Source organism: Epinephelus moara, chromosome 20 (genome assembly GCF_006386435.1).
Source record: "Epinephelus moara isolate mb chromosome 20, YSFRI_EMoa_1.0, whole genome shotgun sequence".
Taxonomy (NCBI): Eukaryota; Metazoa; Chordata; class Actinopteri; order Perciformes; family Serranidae; genus Epinephelus; species Epinephelus moara.
The window spans coordinates 20375672-20402804 of NC_065525.1; the positions used below are offsets into that span (position 1 = coordinate 20375672).

General features: G+C 40.6%; 1 protein-coding gene across 3 annotated transcripts; it reads right to left on the reverse strand.

Annotated features, from left to right (window-relative positions):
• Window positions 1–11326: 11326 nt before the first annotated feature.
• kras (v-Ki-ras2 Kirsten rat sarcoma viral oncogene homolog) lies at window positions 11327–26246 on the reverse strand. Of its 3 annotated transcripts, XM_050074376.1 has the most exons (6): window positions 25985–26246; window positions 23513–23630; window positions 22139–22317; window positions 21304–21463; window positions 18013–18137; window positions 13704–13860 (listed from the first exon to the last, which is right to left on the reverse strand). In XM_050074376.1, exons 2-5 carry the CDS (start codon window positions 23621–23623, stop codon window positions 18018–18020), a joined length of 570 nt encoding a protein of 189 aa, XP_049930333.1. In that variant the 5' UTR covers window positions 23624–23630; window positions 25985–26246; the 3' UTR covers window positions 13704–13860; window positions 18013–18017. The 3 variants fall into 3 exon arrangements, with proteins under 3 accessions (XP_049930335.1, XP_049930333.1, XP_049930336.1); XM_050074378.1 differs by lacking the exon at window positions 18013–18137 and having other exon boundaries at window positions 11327–13860; window positions 25985–26243; XM_050074379.1 differs by lacking the exons at window positions 13704–13860; window positions 18013–18137 and adding an exon at window positions 14064–14120 and having other exon boundaries at window positions 25985–26245.
• Between the last annotated feature and the right edge of the window lie 887 nt (window positions 26247–27133).

Here is a 27133-nt window from a genome sequence, read left to right on the forward strand (position 1 = left end):
CTGCTGCCACAACTCCACAAGGTTTTCCTCTTTGCTGGAATCCCTCACATTTTTAGCGTGTTTTTCCTCCATGGCGAGCTGCTATCCAACGTTTATTAGCGCCAGAGTGTCATTTCATGCTGCATTTCGATTGGTTGATTAGTGGATGTAGGTTGTAATGGCAGTCACACTGTGAGATGTCTTTTATGTCACTCAGAGGCAGAACAAGTCCTCCACCAATCGCCAATTAGAAAATCAGTGGTTCGATCCCCGGCTCCTCCAGTCTGCATGTCGAAGTATCCTTCGGCAAGATACTGATCCGGTAGTTGTTCCATATTGGTGTGAATGGTTATTGAGTAGCATCCTCGGCCACCAGTATGTGAATATGTCTCAGTAGCGTAAAAAGCGCTTTGAGTGGTCAGAAGACTAGAGAGGCGCTATAAAAGTGAAGGTCCATTACCATTCTTTGATTTCAAGACCGTGACAACCATCTTTGAACCTCTGATCAACATTTTAGAGCCATAACCAAAGATATTGCCATGTTTCTTTCACATTGGAACAGCCCAGAATCATACAGTGTATACTGGGCTTTAGGTTTATGCCCAAAGACTACGTGGTTAGGTTTGGGAAAAAATCAATATGGTTTGACTTAAAATAAGTGCATCACACGATGTTACGTATTTAAGATGACAAGGTCTGTACAATTAAAAGTTAAAGTTAAAATTACTTAGTGTTGACTTTTGTTTTCACATGGGTCACAAACACCGGTCTCCTGGGTGAGAGTCCTGTGTCTGACGAATCCACCACCTCAACCAACCTCGAACTTTCTCACTCTTCATACTAGTTTTATGTCAGCAGACTTCTCCATCTCCGTATAACAATAAACACAACCATTTAATTCCCTGAAAACAGCATTCTGAGCATAGTAGTTGGTGTAGTAGGACCCTTGCACCCATGTCTATGATGCTGATAACCACGTATAACACCTATTTAATCGAGTGATAACTGTTCAACCTGGTGCCACAGCAAGCACTAGGTTTTTTTCCTTTTTGTTTAACAAAAAAGTTGTGGTTAACCCAATTTATGTTACCTCCCCAGCACCAAACACAAAACAGACAAAGTTAGCAGCTAGTTAGAATCCAAAGTAGAGCTAAAAGAAGAATCAATAATGGACACAAACCTAACTTCAAATGAATGCAAATGTTGCTCTGCTGGATGTTTAAATAGGCAAATGCTTGCTAACACATTCACCATATTAACTTTCAGAGGTGATAATGTGTCAATGATGTGTTTTCAGCCCCCTAGAGGCCAAAAAAATCAATTAATGATGCTTCTAAGATTTGAGCAGGAACCAGTTGGCTCAGGGCTGAGTGCCACACACAGGGTAGGGCAGTCAGAGAGTACCGATTAGCATATTGTTGGTTTTGGTCTTTTCACAGGATACACTGACAGTAAGAAAAATACAGAATAACACCTGTCTTATTTTTTTTTTTTTAAATAATGCAATCCAATGCAACACCTCCACAAACAGTCTTCAAAATGACCTGGATTCACTCAACACCTCTCTTCCACTGCAGCCACGACGAGGCAGCATTTATTGCACTGTTGTGTTGGGTTATATTAGACTGTGAAGGTGTTTATTATTGTATCCAGGTAAAGAAAAATCACATCCTGTGTTATATGTATGTATGTATGTTTGAATTCGTAGGTGTTCTTTTAAATGAGGGGAGCAATGGGAATGCTTTAATGATTTCTCCCACAGCTTAGTGTATCCATCATGATATGCCCCCCTGACACATTGGTCAGCAGCAGCAGGTGGTATGATGTGGCGTAAGTGTAAGTGGCTTTCAGAATGCAGGATAGCCTGTCAGCCAGAGGCCCTTAGGGGAACAGCTTCACACCATGTCTGGTTGCAGAATGGCCTTTACACACTCCCCCTCTCTCTGTCTCGTTCCCCGTGTGTGTGTGTGTGTGTGTGTGTGTGTGTGTGTGTGTGTGTGTGTGTGTGTCTGAAGTCGACGTAGAAGCTCATCTCTCTTGTTTTGTGTGTGTGTGTGTGGTAAAGCAAGAGAGGGAGAGGGTGTTAGTGCGTGGGTGTAAATCTCTGTCCGGCAGCACGTTGGGATGGGTGTTTGGGGACTGGTTGGAGAGCTGGCTCACAGGAGCTCAGATTGATGAAGTGATGGTGATGGATGGAGGTAATAAAGCCCTGGATGTCCTGTCTGTTGCCAGTGATGAGGCTGGTATGAATCACCCGTCTGGGGCTGCTGAACATGACGCTGCTCAATCCCCCGGCCTTCCACCCTGCCACGCCACTCCGTCCCTCCATCCCTTTATCTCTCTGCCTGTTGACTTACCATCATTACCAGACGATTGCCGCCTGAATGGAACAAAGCATAAACATTCACCAGCATGCCATTACTGTATCAGTCTGTGCTGATGCATACTTTGAAAGATATTATGAAGCTTGTTTATTCATCTCGAAAAAACAGCGCGTGCACAGTTCAAAGCGCTGCACGCTGTTCATTAATTTTGTGTCCAAACATCACTTGTTGAGTGATTGCAAGGCATGCGAGAAAAAAATCCAATCAACTCAGTCAGCCACTCCTCATGAATAGGGTCATTTGAATAAAGAAGGGCATCTGAAATTGCAGTGTTTGTGTCAACATAACAAGTTAATGATCTCAGATGATAATTGGTAGTTGGATGCTGGGGCGCTGTGTTGTGGCCCGTGAGGTTCAGTGGCAAGGACCTCCTGTGATAAAAGAAGCAGCATGAGGGCTCTCAAAGTGGCACGATGCTGTAGGCAACACAATTCATCACCGCTTCATGAATATTCATCCAGCTCTCTGTTTCCTCCAGGGCTGGTGAAAACACGTCTGTATTAAGTCTCTTCTATGTGTTGCGGTTTGAAGACACCTGAACCTCCTGGCCTCTCATTACCACACTACGCTCCTGCTGCCCCGCACTCAGCTGCCTGCCAGGGAGAAAAGCCATGCTTCATTAAAATAAAGAGGAAATTCTCTCGCTCCGTGCACTAACAAGGCAGAGGTCAGACAGTCAGATGATTGTGAATTCACCCCCTCTGCACGCGTTCACGGGGGTCAGAGATTGTGATTGTGATTGAGCTCGCTCCGGAGAATGTCCACAGGCCAAGCGGGGCAGATGGATTTTCCAGCGTGGGTTGTGTGGTTTCTGCGTGGAACCAGTCTGAAGCTTGTTGTTAGCAATTTAGGAACATTTGCTGTGTCTTTTCCTCCCCCGTCTTTCTCCCTGACAGGAGCCCAGAGTGCCACGGATTGGTTTCTGGGGCATCTTTTCAGCGCTTTATCAGACCTGCAGGCTTCTCAGCGCTGTCCCCAGATTACAGTTTAGGGATGGGGCGCTTGACTGACAGGCCTTGGCCTCAGCGGTCCCTGGGGGGAAAAGGAGGGGGATTTGTGATGGCTGCACTGACTCGTACTTCTCTTACAATTTTCTCCAGGCTGGTTTCAGACTGTCAGGCTGAGAGAAAGCTCTCTCTGCATAATTCATTAGATCTCCTCTCTTTTTCACTCTTGGCTGCTATGTGGCAGGCACCGTAGCCCCATTGTTTAAGAAGAAAGAGTAATAGAGCTTGTCACAATATGTTAACATAGTTTATTGTTCCCAGCAACAGCTTGGAAACAACTTAACTTCCTTTGAAGCAGGCTATTCTGCATACCCAGTGTGGAATAATTATGCAGGAAACAGAAGATTCAGATGGGCCATTAGGATAAATCAGCTAATAACACGTGCCACTTTTAATTTATAATTGGCTAACAGCATTAAAAAAAGACTCATTAATGATCATCATAACTACAACGCAAATAAACAACTAAACTTAACCAACACAGGATACAGCCACACAGGTTGCCTCGACACCAAGCATTGTTTTGCAGCCAATTATCCCAGCATTGCCTGCATATGACACATACACAGGCCTGTCCTTTTGAAGCTTGTATACTGTCTCTGGTCATGATCTTGCTGGCATTTATTTCTTGGAAATCTGCAAGGGAAAATATCTCATATTTGATGCTACATGACGTTCCCTTTCACAGAATGTGACTAAACAAGCACATCCTCCACCACACAATCCTACGCGTTGAAGCCAGAGGACAACTTCTGTCACCGTGGCAGTAAAGACAGGCTGGTGGAGAGAGACTTGATATGAAACTGTGCCAATGCAGAGTCATCTTGACCTCTAAAACACTCAGCGTGGAGAGAATGTGCCAAAAATTTCACAAATATGTCAGCAACAGTGCTGTTTTTAGATATTTTGTCTCAGTGTTAGTATCATTTTGTGAGTCAGAGTCCAGTTGTTCAGAAGTAATCTGATCGGGTTTCGGCTATCGGATAGGATCAGATCTTGCAAATGGGTTGTTCAAAAGCCAAAGAAGGATTCTGAAATCAGATTAGATCATATAATGTAAGCTTGGTTTTGATCTGGATCAAACCTTCAGTATGTGTTGTTCAAAACTTTTTAGTAAGATCAGGATACCCTTGATCCAAAAAGAAGATGGCTGGATTCAGGGTGGATTTCAAGAACAAAATGTGATAAAACTTTTAAATTGGTCAAATATATGTACATGTATTTATATTTTGCACTTGATTTGTTTGACAGTTACTGTGATAAAGTGGCCATTAGGCCACCTATTAACCCTTTCACTACAGTAACCTTAAAAAAAGGATGTTGTCACCATAAAATAAGGGTGCTCCAGTCCACTGTTGCCTTGAAAAAACAGCGCAAAAGTAAGATGGATTACCTAATTCTGGACAGCAAAATCAAAATCTGGATCGTTCAGATCAACATTACATTTTTTGAACAACACAAAAAGTACTCTTGCGCCATTTTGTTAGAGCAACACTGGACTGCATCACCCTAGACTCACAAGTCAGTCTTTAGACGCTATCAGAAGGCAGAGATCTCTGATTGTCTGGTGGCGAGACTAGCATCACCCTGATCCAGATACAAACTTTCCAAGATTAAATTCGGAGAACCAGCGCTGTTAATGGCACTACACATCACAATGTAGGCAGTCTGCCAACAAACACACTGCTATTACCACTTATCACCATAAATGCTACTAAAGAGAACAAAATGGAGATCTTCGAGATTATAACTTTGAATAATTTTAGTTTGATTTTGACAGCCATTTTTTCTGGTTTCTGGCTGAGCCCTATTTTATGAGGGGTAACATCCTTTTTTTTAATTTTACTTTACTGTACTGAAAGGCTTAATAGGTAGCCTAATGTCTACTTTATATATCTTATCACAGTGACTGTTAACACATCAAGTGCAAATATAAAAGGATATATAAAGAAATGTACATATATTTGACCAACTTAAATAGGACTAAATTTTATTATATTTTAATCCCTGAAAACTACCTGATTTCAGCCTTCTGTGGGGATCAGGATTATCCTGATTTTTTGGATCTAAGGAATCCTGATCCAACTAAAAAGTTCTGACCAACATATACTGAAGGTTTACCAAATCTGGATTACATGATCTAATCTGATTTCAGATTTCTTTCTAGCCACAATAGCCACAATCCAATCAGATCATGTCTGAACAGCTGGGCCCTGATGACACAAGGAGTAAAGGTTTAAATGCAACAATCACAATAATCAGTGTACAAGTAAAATAAAAGCCTGTACATTTGTTAATTGTTCACTTGATTTGATTAAAGGGGAACTACACTCATTTTTAAAGTTCATATGTGTTAATCCTATGGTCCAAGTCAGTTAAAAAATATGAGTAAACAAAGACTCACAAGTCAGTCTTTAGACGCTTTGCTTAACTAAAGACTGATGACGTTCTCCCTGATTTTGTGTTTAGACGGGCGGATACAATTTCAGAGTTTAAAAAAACTCCCTACGTTGCAGAACCAATAGTAAATCTGCAGGGCGGTCCTTCGGTGGCTCGCTGAACTCTTGTGCTCGTAAACATAGTCCGACTGCATAAAATTTTTTAAACAAAGTCGCTGTAAGTCCTTCATTTCCACAATCTTGTGGACTGAGCACACGTTTGATAAAACGGAGGTAAATCTCTCGGCATCCATTTTCAAGCTCGGACAAGAAAAGGGGGAACGCACATTTCCGAGAGGGCGTGTCCTTTTAAAAAATGCAAGAGGCTTCATTGCCGGCCGTTTTCTCCGGTGTGTTAAGCACACTTTAGAAAGGAGTGTCCCCAGACTATCAGAAGGCGGAGATCTCTGATTGTCTGGTGGCGAGACTAGAGTAAACATAGTAAACTCTCCCAAATCCAGAAGCTAGAGTGCAAAAACTCAAACCTGTGATGTCAGTATAAAGTCTGTATAGTATATAAAGTATAAAGTCTGAAGCTGCTCCATAGGAAGATGTTATAGATGACACAGAGAGCACCAAGGCGACTGTTCTGAGTATATGGGTACATTTTCTGTTCCAGCACTGAGAACACTATGAAAAGAATAAAGCTAATTTGGGTATTAAAAAAGAAAACACACATTATGTGAGTCCATAAAATCAGGCTCCCATTAATCGGCTACAAAGCAGCTCCAGACTTTATACTTGATGACATCACAAGTTTGAGATTTACTTCTCTGGTTTCTGGCTTTGAGAGACAGTAGCTCATGTTCACAAATATTGATCGAGCTTTCCAAGGCTATGGAAATAACATGTTGGAATTTTCAGTTAAAGCAGTGTTCCCCTTTAAATTGTGTAATAAAGCTAATTTTTGATTACTTGCTGTTATGAGAGTAAAATGTTCAATATCAGCTTACTTATTACTGATAAACACACAACTACACTGAGATCCCATACAGATGTCCTATTGTGAATTCCCATCAGAGTTAGAGCTCATAAAAGAGGAAAATCAAAAAAGAAATAAGCATGCGAGTAGTAAAAAGTCATCTGATGAGGACGGAAAGAAAAGTGTAGCTCCTGGGCTCGAGCTGAAGGAGCAATAATACAGATTTTTACAGCCCCATTATGGTACTGTAATGGATATGTCCAGCGTTAGAGGATGTTTTACTATCTTCCTATAGTCTGTTTTCCTATAGTCTATTTTACATAATTTTGGACAGTTTTTCAAAGCTTTTATCATCATCTTTATCTGCTACAGGTATGTAATATGTTCCCTGTACTGCTGTTAAAAACAAACACTGTCTCAATATTATAAGTAATTCCCAGTAAATATGAATTAAACTGACCATCAATCTAGTTTTGGGCAATTTTAGAGAGTAAAATACAAACATTTGAAGTTCTGTATTATACTTAACATGCAAAAAAATAGAAGCAAGAATTTGCACATTAATGAGAAATTGAAAGTGAGCAGACCTTCTCTCAGGTTTATAGCCTGATATTAGTATTCTGATGCTACTTTGCAAAACACTCTTGGCTTGTCATTCAAAGTTATGGATTACCTTGGCTGGCAGAATTAAACGTCGCCGGAGCTGTTTCCTGTTTAATGCTGAACATGAGTGAATGAGCCCAGGAAGTTTTGCACAATAAATTTAAACCATGTCAGTCACAGACGAAAACAGACAGAATTAAGGAAATGGAAAACATTAAGAATTCTAATAACAAAGCAAAAATCAAAATGATCCTTGAATTGTCCTTTAACGCCTCTAACAAGCAGCGCTAGTGTTGATTCAAGGCTCAGTTAGGAACATAATGTAAATCTCAGCATGAGCGTTAGTCCAAAGGGACGAAACCCTTAAAGGGATAGTTTGGATAATTTGAAGTGGGGTTGTATGGGCATGCCCCCAGTTTGGAGAGGCAGGCTGGAGTCCGACATGGAAGCTAAGCAATCTACTGCTGTGGAGGGGTCAGAAGCAAAACACATTTTTGCCACCTATAACGAGTCCCACCTACAAAGAATCAATATCAGTTGGTGTATCTTACATTGAGAGTATTTTCCCCACTTTACCTTGACACAGACAGGCTTCAGAACGGCTTCAGTTCCTATCTACGCTCTCGTCAAAGCCACCAGACTCCACTGACAAAAACAGTAATTTAAGCTCTCTGAACACAAGGAGCTGCTGATCTACCACTGCCTCAAACAGTTAGTTAGTTTGTGTTATTGTGTGACTTTGGTGAATCCAAACTGAAAATTCTAAACACCAAAGTCACAAAATAACTCAATCACAATAACTGTTCAAGGCAGTAGAAGACCAACGGCTCCCGTGTTAAGCAATGTTAAATTACTATTTTTCTCAGTGGAGTCTGGCTTTGAAGAGAACGATATAACAGCTCAATTTTCCCATTGGAAATCTCGTCTGACACTAAGGTAAATCAGTGAAAATATTCTTAATATAGCATACATTTAAACTGATATTGATTTTTTTAACGTGGGACTTTTTTCGGTTGCTAAAATACATTTTGTTGCTGACTGATCCACAGCAGTACATTGCTTAGCTTCCATGTCGGACTCCAGTCTGCTTCTCCAAACGGGTAACATACCGACTGACATCTACTGTTTGTAGTACACTGTCTACGGATAAGTACCCCATACAACTGTTACCCCTCTCAGTGACAGCTTACTTATTAACATCAATTTTAGCTTGGCTCGTTATTAGCTGGTAACTAGCTTCTAGCAGTCCCGACCATTTTGCAGGAGGAAGAATGGCGAGGTGTCAGAGTGCTGTTCACAACAATATTATAGTCTTTACCACAGAACAACAGGCATGGCCTTCTCACGAGGTTCAACAGTAGCCCTGAGCTTATCTAGACACTCAATTCTACTGGTATCATCACTCTTCGCCGCCTGCCCTCTTCACCATGACACCCCAAGAGAGCTGCTTCCCTCTCCACACACTATAAAGTACATGTCACACCCTCACAGGTTACCCCCAAGGCCACCGCTCTTATAAGGGAAAAAAGGTGAGCTGGTAACAGAACCCTGAACTATCTCTTTAAATGCTCTCACATATACTGCTTTCACAAACTAATCATGTGTCATACTAGGCTGCTGTTGTGCATGTGCAGCATATGCAGGTTTATCACTGCTCACTGCATCGGTCCATAATCTTTACATCAGTTTCTTAGAGTTACCTGCTTTTCAGCTATATAATATTAATTCCTTATGCACTTTATGTCCACCTACCGTTAACTAAATGTCTAACTGATACATCTAGCTGATAAGGTGCAGTACGGCTACAGTGAACCTGTGTCACACAGTCCTAATAACACTAACAGTTCATCATGTTGAACCTGTGCAGCAAACACAAGGTGCTTGGACATAATAATATAAAGCAATGATGCATATAATTAAAGCTGCACAATCTCTGAGAAGGAGCTTCATAACGCAAATACTCCCATAATACCAAGGCTATTTTTTTTTACCTGCTAATGGGCTTTTATTTTGAAACTTCCATTTTGTCTATATGACTCTAGAGATTTAGACTAGAGTCTGATTTTGCATACAAACAAATATTATCACGAAAACAAGGCACTTAGCTAAAATTACACATCCATAAATGACTGTGTTTCACATACAGTATATCTGAATACAGTTGTTTACCTTTCATGGTGCAGCATCTCCAGATCGCTGCTGTTGTTAGGGGATTGTTTTGTGTAAAGTATAGCTATGTTTAAAAGTGTTTGTCCTATTTGTTCTGCTGCAGCATGGAAAAGGAGTTAAATGAGTCACCTTTAAAATCTTTAATATAGTGATACTCAGCTTGGGGCTTGTGGGCCAAATCTGGCCAGTAGCCTGTTGACCATTTTCTAATTTGCAATGAAAATACTTTTGTACCCTGGCTGTACCTAAATAAGGTTCCAGAGTGCATAAAAAGCATCAAAATACAGGAGCACCCCGGTAGCTCATCGGGTAGAACGTGTGCCACCATTGCAGCCCAGGTTTGAGTCCAGCCCATTTCCCCCCTCTCTCTCTTCTTTCAGATCTCTCTGTCACTATCAAAGCATCAAAATTTAGCTTGCTTATATAAATATATAAAGTGCCAGAGGAGAATCCCCCGACCCCAGTGGTGTGGTGGTAGTTGATGAGGTGGGTGGATGAGGTTACTGCAAAGGAAGTGGGTACACTCTCCTATATATTTCAATGAATTTTTGGGTGATAGGTGGGTATACTGCAAACAGCCAGTGAAAGAGGTGGGTATATCTGTATACATATACCATCCACTATACCAGTGGTTCCCAACTGATCTAGCCACAGGGTCCAGATTTCGCCTCAGTCATTTGTTCAAGGTCTACACAGTTTAATATATTCAGTGTCATACTTGCATTTGGCCATATCGCTGAGCTAGATTGCTGTCTCTGTGAAGTAGCTGTCCATTATTACCTCACTCTACAGCAGATAAACGGCACCTTTAATATAAAAGCTCTGTGCTGAAAATTCACTGTACTTCAAATTGAAGTGTGTTTTTTACAAGCTTGACACTTTCTCGAATCACTTGCGACCCACCTGTTGGGAACCACTGTACCACACCACTGCTCTGACCCCCTGACAGAGATCCAGGTCAAGCCCTGAATGTCCTTAAACACCCCTGCGTACAGCTGACCTGTATGAGGCTGCTGCTCTTGGCAAAGATGAGGGAGGACAGCAAATGTTGAAAGTCTGGCAATTCATTTATTATATATACTGATAAATATTATTAATGTTTGTTCATTAACTGGCCCCTGGCCTCCTGTCATTTTAAATGATCTTAACACCTCATTAATTCAGTAGTTTTTATCTGTTTCCTCCGTCTAAGTGTTTTCATTTGCAAGAGACAAGAAAAGGGATTTATTTACCATTGCCACAAAGAAAAGTCACTTTGAATATCATCTCTGGCCACTGGTATACATGTGAAATTAACTTTTAGTTAGTTTTGAAAACACCTCACCTCAAACATAATCAATGCATGAGATGGTTTCTTCTCACCAAAAGTGACTGCTTGTAAACAATGGGGGTATTTCTGCTCAGAATTCCAGTCTATATTTTCCTCTCCTGAATGAGCATATTTAGTCCTGGTTTATTTTGGAAAATATACATGACTTGTAAAAGCTAAATGTAGGTTCACTGTGTGGGCAGCTGGTAGAATAGCCCCTTCATAGAGTGTGAGGTCTGTGAGAGTCAAACCTGCCAAAGTGGGTGAACAGTGCCACCTGCTGGGCAACACTGATGTGATCCTCAGGCATGAGGCAGAAATAATTCAACAGCCCTTCTTCAAAATGTTACTTCGCGAGGTTATGATACTCTACATTAGTATAATTTCAATAATTGTAACCATGTCCTGCAGCAAATTGATGAAGCAAACAATATATATGCAATGACCCAGTCTACATCTAGAGTTTTAAAGAGACAGAGACTCAAGACAATTTCAGAAAGAAAGACAAAGTTGAGTTCCTCTTTAGTTTGTTCTTTATTACACATTAAATAGGAGTGGTGAGATTCATGGCAAAAAATAGACTCATTTGAGATCAGATCACCACTCAACACTGCCCACAACAGGTGTGTTGTAAAGTGGTCATTCATTCACTTCCCTAGACCTGGACCCAGTCACACTCTCTAATCACATACACAGAGCGGAGTGAAAACTCCATTAAAGCAACATTCATTTAGACACACCAACGAAATGAAGCACAATTTACAAAATATGCACCTTTCAGTATCACAACTATACAAAGGTTGTTAAAATATGATCCAGGTATAAATGATAAATTTCAGAAATCAGCTGTTGGCACGCAATAAAAGGAAGAGGAACATTTCAAACATTTCAGTAAAACTACTTTTGAAACAGTATTGTTAACAAGAGGGATCCATAATTAAAATTGCATTAACAGTTATTATCTACTTCATGAAAAAAAGAGAGGTAATAATTAACTGGGTCAAAATTCATTATTTCTGAAAGCAAAATGTATCATGTCTGGATATTCTGTGTCAATAATGTTGCTTCTCTATAACAGCATTTTGTGTATTTCTGGAGCACACACACAGGACAAAGTAAATATTGTCTCGGCTCTTTCTACCGTCTAAACGTAGCACCTAATACAAACATAAAAGGCAAATAAAAATCCCCAGGGGAACAGCTTGTAAATACGATGGAAGAGGTGAAATACGGTTGACCTGGGAAAGAAACGTGGACTTTTTTTTCTTTTAATAAATTCAGACAATTTTCTCTAAAAACCAATTTTATGGCAATTATTGCCTCATTTACAAACATCAGTTCCAGTTACATCACCACGATACACACGCTTTGTGAGAGAAAATGACAAATTGCTTCGCTGGACAATCATTTCTGTTGAAAGGCAACCCCACCAAACAATTTCAACACTTAAGGAAGTTAATCCCAAAACTCTTTCAAAAGCTCAGCTAAAGGAAGAATCTGGAGATCCATTTGGACAACATTTTTAACAACCTCTGTGACACCACACCGAGAGAAATATTCCTGAAAGCTGCTTAAAAAGATGCATTCTGCTTTCTAGCCAGTCACAAGCGAACGAGTCAACAGCTTAGGAAAATGTGCAAGGCGTGACACCTCTGTGGCCAGCAGCTACTGGAGCATCAAATCCTCAAATTTAAAACCTGTTAAACATCGAATAATGAGTCGATGAATAGTCCTCGTACTGTTTAAATATGACGCCCCGATTGGGAGGATGCTGGCAGGAGAACTTTAACTGTAGCAATGAAATGATTATTGTCAGGATAAATCAAAAACAATCCTGCAGTCGAGCCTTAAGAGTAAAGGATAGCAGGAAATATGTGACCACTGAGGCCAGACAAGCTGTTTGCCATTAGCTTGTGACGAGGCATGAATCCCTGCAGTATTAAACGACTCTGGCCGACACAGAACCTGGCTGCTAGTCTTGTTTTCTCATCACAAAACAGGTAAAAATCTTGATCTCTAATTTGTCATTAATCAAGCTAAAATGGCTGATATCTCACATGAAAAAAAGGAGTAATGGTTACTTTATATGAACCTGAAAACAAGACTGTGTGATGTCCACTGGGGTCAGAGTTCCTCGTTGCTGGCTCTGCTAAATGTATCAAACCAGAGGCAGTTTGCAATACCCATGTCATCTAGGACACAATGCATGCATAAAGGGAAAAAAAAAACAAAAAAAACAAACATCTCATGTAGGCAAGAAATCACTCCCCACACAGTACAAAGCATTGACAAATTGCAAATTAATTAATAGCTAATTAGGGTGTTAAAACATTCGGAGAAGAGTAGGAGTTTGCATGCATACTTATATCAGTGACATAACTAAGTCATACCTAGAGGTCATTAGCGATGGGGAAATTACACAGTGGCTGGGACATTTGGATCTCATCTGGCTGAATGTTGGTCCTTTCTTCAGATCTCTTTTGAGAATCGGGATGAAAATTCATTCTTTGGCATCCCAAACTTAAAAGGGCGTTACAGAACTGTTGCAGGTCGCAACCTTTTAAGCAAAGGGAGGGACAACTTTAGGTAGGCCATGAATAATTTGTCAAACACGAGCTGCGATGTAATTAGCTCACAGCTCTTGCGGTTATATAAAAATTACCCAAATCAGCGTCATCGTCCTATAAAATCAAACAGGCTGTTGGACCAACACATGTGGGCAACTGGCACTAAACTGAAAATAAAGCTTATTGGTGTCCGAGTAGCAAATAACAGAAAGGCAGAAAAAAAAAAAACGGGGTCAGGTTTAGTATTCAGTATGGTGGGTATTGAGAAAGAGGCTAATAATTTAGTGTAATGTACAAAATGTATTACCTTAACTGTTCAACATAGTTCTTTTTTTTTTTAGTCTGTCTTGAAAATGGGTGATTATTCACATAAGTGTACACTTTGTCTTGGACTTCTTTTTCTTCTTTTTGCCCTCCTTGCTCATCTTCTCCTTATGCTTCCGGATTTCTCGCACTAATGTGTAAAAGGCATCGTCAACGCCCTGAAAGAAAGATAATAAAAGAATTCATTATTAGAGTGACAGGTTACAAATATTATACAGCCTGAAAACATTTAAATGATTGACAATGTTTTGATTCAGGTGATATTTGAAGTCTGCTGATTTTACAAGGTTAATTATAGTCAATTAAAAAAATAATTTGGACAGATTTAAGAAATACTTCACTCACAAAATGACCATTTGTGAATCAGTTAGTCGTGTTATCTTGAGCTTGTGAAGAAGAGTTTGTTTTTCTCGCATGCCTCCATGAAAAACAGCAAACACAGTGATTTATTGAACACTACATTTAACAATACAACTATATCAAAACATCGGTTTCCAAACTCAAAAAATTCCTATGTTTGTAAAGTACTGAGCATAGAAGTGGATAAATGAGATTTAGATTATACTGTATGAGCTGTGCAAAAGTTTTAAAAGGATATTTTGATATAGTTTTGCAGTTAAACGCGGCCACAAATCAATACACAAATCAATACATTCAATGTTATCCATGGAGGCATGCAAGGGAAAACAAAGTTTCTTCACAAATTCAAGGTAACACTCATTTTGTGGGTTAAGTACTCCTTAAAACTCCAATCAACACTCCAATCTTTAATATCAAACTGATGTGTACCCTTGATTTGTTCCATTGTCAAAGAAACTTTAGTATTTTTCTTCATATTTTTACATCTATGGCAGTAATTTTCTTATTTTTTTCCAATTTAAGGCCAAAAATTTCAATTTAAATCCCCAAAAAAATCATCTTGATAGTGTCAACATCAATTTCACATCAGTTTCTATCAAGTGTACATCAGCGTGACACACATCAGAGTGTAGGTACATCTCTCAGTCCACTTTAGGCCGTGTGAGATGCAGCTGAATTAAGTGCGGATCGAACATAACTGCAAAGTCATGTATATAAACGTCAGCAGTGTTCCCACTTAAAAAAACAACACTGACAGTAGCTGCAGTTACATGAGCCAATTTCTTTCCCTGCGAATGTAATCAATCCAATTTACAACTCCCACAGTGTTTAAATGGCCGCTAAATAAAATGACAGAACAAGCGGTTCTGTTTACATTTGCAATAGTCCGTGTGCAGTCTGCCAATACAGGCAACTGTAAAAAACCTGCATCGAGTGCTTGGCGCTGCTGGTTTACTGCTGCGGGCTTGTGCTCAAGCAAGAAAAATTGTTTTAAAATAATCCACTAACTTTTATTGAACAGAAGGCGAGCCTTATCTTCCAAAAAACCCAATAAATAAAAACTATTCAGAGATTGTTCCCCTGAAAAGATGCAACACTTGGGAAAACGGTAGAAAACTCATCAGCAACAAAAGAGAGTGACTCGACTTCTTCAGGTGAACAGCTTTTATTTAAGTCGGGCCAATTTATTCTGACTGAAGTGTTAAAATGAGGCTTTTATGTTCTTGCCGAGCTCTTATTGTGATTATTAGTGAATAAAAGGCTCCTTGGAAATGCAGCTAGTGTCTGTTGATGCCACACGGAGGAAAGTGAATGAGTACCAGAACAGTTTGTATAGCGCAATAAATGTGATGATGACTGCAAAGAGCAGCAGAGGACAGAGCCTGAGGTCACGTCAGGTTGTGACAGAGACAGCAGGAAAGGAAAGAAGAAGAGATTTAAGGGATTTATGACCGCAAGAAAAAAAACTCACCCACAAACACACAAACAATTTTTGTTCACAACATATCTGCCAGTTTCTTGGACCACAGCCTCCTTGGAAACATTTCAGCACATGATTTGGTCCCAGATTCGCCATAATCTCCCTTAATCACACACATTGGCTCACCAGCCCGTACCCCTTTCTTCATGTTGATTTCAGCAGATTGAGACGCTTTCACACTGGTAGTTTAGTCCGAATCCTGGAACAAATCGCCTGGAAAGTTGATTAAAGGAACACTCTTTCCTGAGCGCACACCAAGTCAACCTGAGGGAGGTGGTCTGATTGGTTCTAAGCTTATGTGTAGGGCTGTAACTAACATTTATTTTTATTGTCCATTAAGTTTCTCGATTCATTGATTTAATGCACTATATGCATTCTGCCACTTTATAGGTGTGGCCATACCTGTGTTGTATGTTTTGAAAGCCCTGATGAGGACCTGCAGTGGTCGAAACATGTTGGCTCTTAAAATGATTTAGCCACTACAAATACAGGCTTTTTAATAATTCCTATTTTATTTATTTTTCCGGAGTGCTGGCATTGCCTTACTGTCGTTCTCATCAACATGCCCAGGGTGATATCTTCAAAAGGTAGGCCAATGTTTAGCACAAAACTTCAGAACTATTGAGGTTATCATCTTGAATGAACAAAAAATGTATAGATATAAAATTCTCACATTTAAAAAACATTAAACCAGCAGGTTTGTTGTGTTTTTTTTTTTCTAAAACAACGAAAAAAATTAAATGAATTAGAGTTGTTACAACACCGATAGCAGTATTGGAAGTGCCCCAGATACTGCCTAAATTGCTCGATCGGGTATCTGCGTGGACACGATACCATATAATTTTAAAAAACAGCAGTTTTTCCAGTAAATCTGTTCTTCTCTGCAGCACTATACAGTCGCCTGCACAGCAAGTTACACTGTGCAGCCACTGGCAACTACAGTTTAAGAGCAATGAAGAAGAACTAATTCCCATTAAACATGCTAACGCTAGCAAAATGTCAGCAACATGGGAACATTCTACACCAGATAAAAGAAAGCTCTATGGCATTCACTCTCTGTATGTATTTATTAATGTTTTACCAAGGGTTTAACCTCAGCTATGCCATACAACAATCCATACCGGGTGAGAAGTATTAGCTGTTATAGGGCTGGGTGATATTCCCTGAAAATTATATCACGATAATTTTAGGCTATATCTCGATACACGATATATATCTTGATATTTTTACATCTCTTCAAAAGCACGTAATCAATGCTAGGACTGGGAGACAAAATCGAACATAATATTTCTGACCAAATGCCCTCTGTGATGTGACAAAGATGTGTGGGGATGACAAATATCCTCAAAAAATATTACCACAATGACATTTTTGATCAATAATCACCACCCCGGAGTTAAGGCAAGGGTGGGTTTAGGCAAGCATTAAAACAAATTGAAAATATACTAAATACAATATCCAAAATCTAAGACGATATACAGGCTCATATATCGATAACAATAAGATCTTTATATTGCCCAGCCCTAAGCTATGCAATGGTCGCAGATCAGTACTTGCTATAGGCCAATGCAAAGATTTTGGTATCAGAATCGATATCAAGATGGGAAAAAAAATGGTATTGCAACATCTCTAATCAAAATGGTTGCCAATTAATTTCCTGTTGATCAACTGATCAATGAATCAATTAATTTTTGTGGCTCTAATTGTGTGCAGTCAGAATGCAATCGCTTTCTCACAGGACTACACTGGTGATATTTAACAAATAAAGAGGACATGTAAAATACCTCCCTGGTGTATGAGCAGAGACGCAATGTTCGTGTTTTTCCTTCGGTAGAGCAGTAGTGGTAGAAGAGACGTTTTTTGGGTTTGATTTTGTTATTTTCAGCCCGCTCAGTTACTTCAATCGAGCTCACATGAAGCTACCTGCCTCTACATCAGCCCATTTTTCCTCCATACATCTAAATGTGCACCATCATCCTTTCCTTGTGGAAACTAGGGTAAGCGCCTGCACCTTTGAGGAAAGAATTACGCAACATACCCCCTGATCGGAACAAAGGTATAAAGTGTGAAAGCAGACCAGCATGGTTAGCGGAAGGAACTCGCATCAAACTCGCGTTGAAACTGAAATAAACTAACCCAGTGTGAAAACTGCCTCAGATAATAATCAGCCATGATACACAGACACTGAAAAGGGAAGAAATCATCAGCTCTTTCAGCCTCCTGTTAGAGCTCCACCACAGCCCCAGCAGAAACCAGCAGGTTAGCTTTGAGAACCACAAAGCACCAGATCTCGTCGCGTGTCCTCTCCCGTTGCCTTGTACACACGTACACACACGTACACACACACGTACACACACACGTACACACACACGTACACACACACGTACACACACACACACACACACACACACACACACACACACACACACACACACACAGAGCTGGTGGGCGCGCGGCTGTAAAAACTTACCCCTTTCACATCACAACACACTTTTTAAGCTTGACACAGCGCGGAGTCTTTTCTTCCTTGCTGAGCTTATTGAGCCGGTACAGCCTGATCTCCCGTACCAGAGTGTAAAAGGCATCTTCCACTCTCTGCAGTATGAGACACAACTTCCCTCAATGTTTAGGAATACAGGAGGACATACTGAATGGGTTACAGCTTAAAGATACAAAGGAGAGAAGCAGGACAATGTTTTCAGGTCGGTCTATCTGCAATGTCTGGACTGCCTTACGTACATAAGCTGATACTCCACCCAAACTCTATCCTGTGAATACCGAACGAGGGTTGGGCAGGTGTAAAAACTTTCAAACCGGTTTGATATTAAAAACCGGACCGGAGTATTTTTACCACTAGGTGTCTCATGTGACTCAGCAGCTGTTCCCGAGTGGAACATTATGACACCATGTCCTAACAGCAAACAAGTGTCTAGTCTCGCTCACTAGACCTTTCTCAAGAAAAGAAAGGTCTGGCTGGGCCGACTCTCACTTTAAGATTGGAGAAAAAACGCCCTGGCTGCTTGTATTTCTTTCAACCAATCACAATCGTTCTGGGTGGTGAACAGCAACGGTGCGCTTGCAAAAATATTCCCGGGGGGAAACAGGTTTTGGTGTAACACGCCCACAAAAATATCGCCTACAGGACGCGAACCATGGCAGAAAAATGGCTACATCCCCACAAGATCAAACACCGCAAAAGTTAGTAAAGGACATGTTGAAAACGGTTGAAAACTGCTACACAACCGGAGGTGGTAGGGCGGGACTTCAGTGGGTGGCTCGTTCCGCCCAATGAGAGGCTGATCTATGCAGCGAACTTCCGCCCACTCAGACTAACGAGTGTCCGACTAGTATCACATTGCATCACGTAACATCAACAGCTCTCTGTAACTGAATCCATTAAATACGCACTTCTATTACGCCATGTAAATAAACCACGTAGGCCTACCTATCAGCTGTGCGCTCAAGATCAGACTGGAGAAAGCTGGGTGAGGAGCCTGCTTGCTGTCTTCCTATGTTTGTACTTTTTTAAGAGATAGCACGTTTTATATTGTGATATTTAGTGGGAATGACACACTAAAGCCAACAGTATGTAGACTGTTATGAGCGATTAGCTTACTAGAAACTTTCAGCTCCCTGGCGATCACCCTCCAGCCAGCTGCCACCTTATTTAGTTTTTTATAATGAAATAAGTAAGAACAGTACAGATAATACCTCAATTCAGCTTCATTAATCAGCTGTTCTTTGTCCATTGCTTTGCTTTCAAAGCATGCAACAGGAAGAAATAGAAACAGTGCATCCGACAGAAGCTTTAAGCGGCGCACTGCATCGCTCATGGTCAGTTAGGACTTGTCTTTTGTTGGCTTCAACTCCAAAATGTTGCCATTTTGGCACAGTTTAAGTTTCCCTGATAGACTAACCTTGTCTTGTTGTGTCACCCCAAAAAACACATAAACTTTCTAGTAAACAAACACAGCATGTGCCGCCGCTCCTCCTCCTCCTCCTCCTCCTCCTCACCCTCTACTGAAATTTGATCTCCTTCATGTTGCCACAGCTCAGCTCACAGCCTGTAAGACACTTGTGGCTCCATTAGTCAGTTTATTAACAAGCATAGTTACATAGTACAAGCTTATTACTAATGTAATACAGGTTGGATTTAGCGCTGTGACACCATCAGCGCAGCTTGCTGGCGTAGGTTACTTTTTAAATTTGGGTCATAGTGACGTATGTTGGTTCAGCCAGTTTACATTAAATCAATCTGTTTAAGCTCGTACACTCACCTCCTGCATGCTTGAAAAAGGTCTGCCGTTTCCTTCCTCTCAATAAAAAACTGCTGTGGCTAGATAAATTCCAGTTGTTTCCATGGCAGGAAAAAAATTATCAAAACAGCCTCAAAAAAAACCCCCCACTTAATACGTTCCAAACAATCATCACTTTACCAAAATGCAGCTAATTATTGCAGCTTTTTCTGTCATAACATGCTTTTGCGCTCATTAAGGCTCTGACAGTGTATATAGCTGCATTTTGGCAAAACAATAATTGTTTGGAGCACACTGTACACACACTTGCAGTGAAGAGGTGGATTATGTACAGGATGATTCTTATTAAGTTTTCATCTTGAAAATTCCTCACTGGAACCCATTCAAACTGAACTAAAAAACAAACTACGACTTTTAAAACAGCTATCTTTTAAGCCCCCAAACGGTGGGTGGCACTAAAAACATTAGGGTGGAGTATCACTAATTGTCTAGCCTAATAAAAAAGGAGAAGCTCATGCATCAGGAGCATATTTTAATTGTGCATTTAATGGGAGATTTCCCAGAGAAATAAGATGAAATCACTGAGGTTCAGCAAAAACCAGGTGGCTTTGAATGCAAGAGACAGTTGCCGGTCCAACAGCAGCAGCAGCAGCAACACTGAGTGGATAGTGAATTATTGGTACACTCAGGTAGGAATAGGTGAACATAGCTGTAAGAAATGAATCATTGTGTCATTAATTTCCCCCGCACCAGAAGGAGCCGTGATTCACCCCAGGTCCGAGAGACCAGGAAAGGATGTGTTTACAGATCACTGTGTCAGCCAGTCAGCCACCTAAGGCCATGCTCACAACACACACCATTTGATGTGACTGCGCCACTGCAAATCTTCCAACACCCAGTCACAGGAACCAGTAAGCAGGATCATTAACCCCCCTGAGTAATTACCAACAGTTTGTCCTTTCATGCAGACTCCTTGACACGCATTTACTGATTTGCTGATTATTTATAATGGATCCTCTGCAGATGGCCCTAATGATGATATAATTTCATATATCCATGACAAAGTCGCATGCAATGATTACATTATCACCCATAAATAAAAAAATTCAATTAACCAAAGAGGATTTAACGATGCGCAGTGCATTGCCCAAGACATTTCCAAGCAACACTATAAAAAAGACCATTAGATGTGACACAAATCAGCAGCAACGCATGACTCAAGACTTTAACTTTTCTTGTGATCCAAGTGCCAAGATTATCAAGTCTGTGCAAGGACACTTGTAAAATTACTACTGGCTTAATGTCTCTGGCACAATTTGACTTCAAAGTGAAATTTATAGGACTGCTGTGTCCATCAAGCCAATAACCCTGAGACCACATGCAACTTCTCACCCTTCAACATGCTGTGCAGACCTGCAGTGGAATACTCTAGCAGTTCAGTGACAGACTGAAAAGTTAAATTATTTGAGTCTTGCGGGCGTGGCCATCTGTCGCTGGACTCTCACCTGTCTGGTTTTGGCTGAGGTCTCAATAAAGGGAATGCCGTAGCTGCGTGCTAAGTCCTGAGCCTGCTTGGTGTCCACTGTCCGGGACGGGAGGTCACACTTGTTCCCCACCAACACCATAGGGACGTCCTCAGAGTCCTTCACCCGTTTAATCTGTTCTCTGGACAATGAAAGACAACAGAAATTTTATTTGATTTGAATCCCAATGAGGTTATACTCCTACGGTTATGTAAAGTGGTGTTAAAAAACTTTTATCTGCTTAGAGTAAATAGAATAAGGCCATTATTGACTTTTCTTCAATGCTGCAGCCTATTAGGATATTCATACATAAATATATTGCAACCCTGGCAGATTGACAACAAAATATATTATATTATAAAGTATATAATTTCACATATCAAAAGATCACCAGCCATGAACAGGGCACAGACGTGATGTGGCAAGGGACATACAAAAATCAAACCATTACATGTAAAATCTTTATCAAATCTTGTCATTTTTAAATGTATATATATTTTAAGCAGTTTTGCCTTCATTATTTATTTATTTATCCTTTATTTAGCCCGGAAGGTCCCATCGAGATACAAAGTCTCTCCTTCCAGGGAGTCCTGGTTAAGATCAGACAGTGGACAGCAGATAAGAGATGAAGAGAAGGGGTATGACGTGTGACAAATGTTCCCAGGCGGGCCCGAATGAGGAACATTGCGATCACATGGTCAGCACCTTACACCTCAGGCCACTAGGACGCCCCAAAATATTCTCCCTTTGATCTGCAATTGAAATACTGCCGAAACACTACGTCCAAAGACTGCAGCCCTTCAGTCTCTTTGCTCACCTATAGTGGTGAATGTCCTCGAAGGACTTGGTGTTGTTGATGGCAAAGACACAGAGGAAGCCCTCCCCTGTCCTCATGTACTGATCTCTCATGGCACTGTACTCCTCCTGACCTGCAGTGTCCAGGATGTCCAGCAGACACGTCTCTCCGTCGATCACGACCTGCTTTCTGTAAGAGTCCTGGAAGAGGTCAGAGAGCGATCAAAACTCTGGGATAAAGTGGGCCGAGTGTTCAAATACTACTTTAATAAAAATATTAAAGAATTATTAATTTCCTTATTACTAATGTGTGTTTTAAAATCTGTGGTATAATAGAGACAATGCATGATTTTCCAAGATTCAACATACATACTTTTTTTTAAATCATGTGATTACTGTGATATTAGTTGTTATTCTTTTTTTTCCTTTCTTTTTTTTTTTTTTTAAAAAGATATTTTTTGGGCATTTTGCCTTTAATGGATAGGACAGCAAGGGAGAGAGGGGGGGGGGAAGAGAGAGAGAGAGAGAGAGAGAGAGAGAGAGAGAGAGAGACATGCAGCAAAGGGCCACAGGCTGGAGTCGAACCCGAGCCGCTGCGGCACCAGCCTTGTACATGGGGCGCTTGCTCTACCCACTAAGTCACTGACGCCCCAATATTAGTTGTTATTCTAATGAACTAGCCATAATAATAAGAAATGCAGATATTTAAACATACCATATAAGTAAACATGTTCAGTATAGTGAACTGCAGTAATGTATGTGTGGTCTATAACAATATTAAAGTATGTAATCTGATTAAATGATTGAAACTAAATTGTTGACATTGCCTCATCACATGGTTGTATTGATGTGATTTTGCTGAAAGACGCCACGGGACAACATTTCAAATGTTGCCCTCCTCTAGTTGTAGTAGGTCACTCCATTTTCCAGCAGACCTCAAGTCCTAATTTCCACTGTCACAAAGCGTGCCTGCTTTTCATCACACTGATGGCCACACTCAATCTGATCCAACTCTAATAATTACTGTCTGATCCAGTGGGCAGATTTTGTTTCAGATGTTATCTTGTATTCAAATAATCCATAGTGGAGCTCTAACCTGCAGCAGCACATCAATAATGGATTGTAATCATAATGAGGCTGTGTTTACTCAGCATAGGTTGGCCCACTGAGACAGCAGGCAGGCAGACATACATGGAAAGTTATTAAAAACCGGTTTGGTGTCTTTTTAAGACTTAAACCAGAAGAACCTGCTGCAACTCTTTGAGGAGTTTCTCCTCGTTCTGCCGCCATACCAAAATACACACAAAACCACTGACGGATACAGACATGGACTTGAGGGCACACACAAGCTCACACATACATGTACATGCATGTACACACACTTTAGTGTCTTTACCTCAATGGTGGGGTCATATTCATCCACAAAGTGATTCTGGATGAGCTGGATGGTAAGTGCGCTCTTGCCAACGCCACCAGCTCCCACCACTACCAGCTTATATTCTGTCATGATTCACCTGCAGGACCAAAAAAAGCACATTATACTCAGATATTTCAGATATTCATCTGGTACAGCATTAATTCATCTGGGGCACTGTTAAAGCCTTGAGAGGAGGAATTTATAAGTGCATTTCTCAGATGCATTAACCTTTCTTCACTGAAGATGTTACATTCTGATGTGGATGGTTAAAATTTTTTCAGGCACTGAATTGTCTCTTGAAACTATTTTGACAATTAGCTCCATTTGCTGCTCTTCATTTTTGTCTGACAAGCTGCCAGCTCACTGGGAACTCTGCATCCTCAAGATTGGCAGACCTTTAATGTAATAGCATCACTTACAGTGAGAAACTCATACGTCTTTAAAAAAAACTATTCTTTTAATAACCCTGCTGATTCACTGGAAAATTTGATTTCATACCACTGTGTTTTTCTGTTTGTCATTTAGAAAAGTCCCATTTTTGTATCCATCAAGATGCTTGCAGAAGAAGCTACAATCAACACAAAAATAATATGATGGTTTAAGTGAGAGTTTATGTGCAAATGAGGGAATATAAACACAGAAAAACTGCTGCTGAATTTAGGAAACGTTGCCATATTAAATCATGAGCCTGGGAAATTAAATCAAATGCTGATTAACCCCTTTTTGAAAATTGATTATATTAAAACAGTCTCTGTGACACAAAAATAGGCTTCACATCACAAATAATCAGGTACTGAAATAAAACAAATTCAGATGAATATCCTGTAATCAAACATCTGAACTCAGCAACACATTCAGTGGTATTTTTTTTGAGTAGCAGCCACACAACAGAAACTAACCCCAGGCAGAAATCTATGACATTGCATTAAGGCTCCAAAATTGACAAGCAACTGGGAGGCTCTCCGCTGTCTGACTGCTTTGTGGAGCAGCACCCATCAATAGTGGCAGCTGGCCTTTTCAGAAGTTACAGTACAGACTGCTCGCAGCTCTGCGCAGCCTGCAGTCAGGGAGGAGTTCCACTGAATATCATTCCCATTTCTAGACAAACAGAACGAGAATGTGGTTTGATAGGTATTTGGCCGACAAAGGAATACTTTTACTGACACTGGTTAGTGTTCTCAACACTTTAAAATGCTTCACGCATGTTATATATTACACCCAACGCCGTCTGTGATTTACACATATTACAGTGAGGCTGTCGTGTCCATTAGGAAACAATCTCATCTTTAGCAAACAGAGAGGACGAGTGACATGGTTACAGAGCATTGTAGCAACACTTGAAAGTTTGCTTTGCCTGTAAAAATACTGTCACTTTGCATTTTATTATTATGCAGTGAAAGTGCATTTGGATGACTAGATGAAGTAGGTAACTTAAGTCATTTGTGTAACAGGGTTGTAATGGAGGGATGCAGCCTATTTATGGTTCAATGATAAGTAAAGTTTTTTCCACCCTTGTTTGTGCTGTAGTGCAGTTAAACCACATTGACATATTCATAGTGTGGATTGCAGTTTGTTGCATCAAATTGTGAAGTTATGATGCAGTGAGATTTAAATAGAAAATGATTTCTTGATGATATGACTGTGTCAGTCATGGTTGTTGCTGACACCATCTATCTTCTAGGCATTGTGTATTACTGTATTCTATACTACATCACTGACAATAAGATTTTACCGATTGACAACTACATTTTTCACCAATATGACACCAGGATGATCACCAACACTGAGGACTGGTGGAAATGGACCCTCATACAGCAGCTATACATTAGTGGGAAAGTACTTTGTAACAGTTTGCCACCTAAATGAATTAGCCGAGGTTAAAACAGGCCTTTCCATGAAATGAAAATTGTGTTCAAGCAGGCAACAACACCTACAAAAGGCTTAGAAGTCGAGAGGAATTTGATTTAAATCCACTGCTCTGTGCTCACAGGGTTGCCAGATTGGTTGTGTGAAACCCTCCGAGCACTGTGTTTAAATAACCAGGCTGCTGCTAGCTAGCTTTAGCATTTGAGCTCGCCCACAGCCTCAAAAGTAAGCTAGCTAGCCTTCATAAGCTAGCCTTAGGTGATTTAAACGGAGTAATTCATTAATGTAGCATTGTCTGCACCGTGTGCCCGAACAAACCCTGTATCATTCATTCAAAGGGGAAGGGTGCAGCTTTTGAAGCCGCCATTGACAGGCTAGCCCAAAGGTCTGCATTGCAGGGCCAGACGTTAGGTTAACAATTGGGCGTAGTTTGCACTACCAAGGAAAATGAATATTTCCACTGTTATGGCACTGTTTAGTGGTTTTACAGCCGACACAGTGCCCTGACTGGTAAATTATGTTTCACATTGTTGCAACAAACCCCCAAAGCGACACACACGTATAAATGTTATCGGTTTGTTTTACCTTTTAGCGAGTGGAGTTCCGCGTCCGAAGTAGCGACCAAACAAGTCAAGCTGATAATCCTCTCGTTTCACACGATCTCTGCATTTCCTATTTCACACCGAAACGCCCGCATGTAAGTCGGTCTACCTCGTATGAGAAGCAAGCGGGAACATGCGAGAAAAGTGGGCAAATTAATCGATTGAACTTTCCATTTGATCCAGCGTCCGGCCTAGCTGCTCAGGTTGGCCTCCTTTAAGCGAATATGGGCGGATACCGGGGCGCACTTTACCCAGAAAGCATAGCTGGGGATTTCAACCGGTTTGGGGCATAGCTCTCGACTGTGTGTCGCAATGTGGGCAACAATACGCTTTATTTTCTCCTCTTTCAATCTAAATCACCACTGAAATTGTAGCCATGTTTAAATTAAAACTACACACCTATATAAACCATCACTCCCTCTGTTTGTAACCCACAGTTTGAGTATGCTTACATGCAAACGTCACTGTTTAATTTTTCCTCATTACATCTCATGGGAAAGGTAATTCACATGTATGCTTTAGTGGTCACAAACAATCTTGTAACTATATAGGTCACATGGTGTCCGTCTCAGGACGTCTCCTTTCAGTATCGTGAACCCTCACTGCTGCCTGCTGCAGAGTCAACAAAGCCTAGGGGGCGACTCCACTATATATAGGATCTAAATATAACTGGATTGTGCTGGAGGGACGTCATTCCCAGGCAAGGAAATGATTTGGCAATCCCTTGTCAGTTTTCCAAAGTGTTCACTAGGCTGCCTCCTGCGCACTGAATGCGCATAAAGACATGCAAGGATTGTAAGAAAACATAGACTCAAAGCAAAAAAAATCAGCCCTAATAAGCACAATGGCGGCAAAGCATTAATTAATCCACCTTTTTTTTTTTTTTTTTACACACTTGATAGATGTATAATTATTTCAGCACAAGGGTTCATTTGAGGGAATGCCTCTTTTAAAAGACGCATTAACCATCTGATAAGTCTCATACACTTTTCATTATATCTGATAGCCTGTAGCAAAAGTACAGGAAATGCAAGAGGTATTAAAAAAAAGCATCAAATGCAAAATACGACAGGCTCCACTGTTAATACTTCATATAGCAGACACACTAGAGGTCACTATTGACTACTTGTCT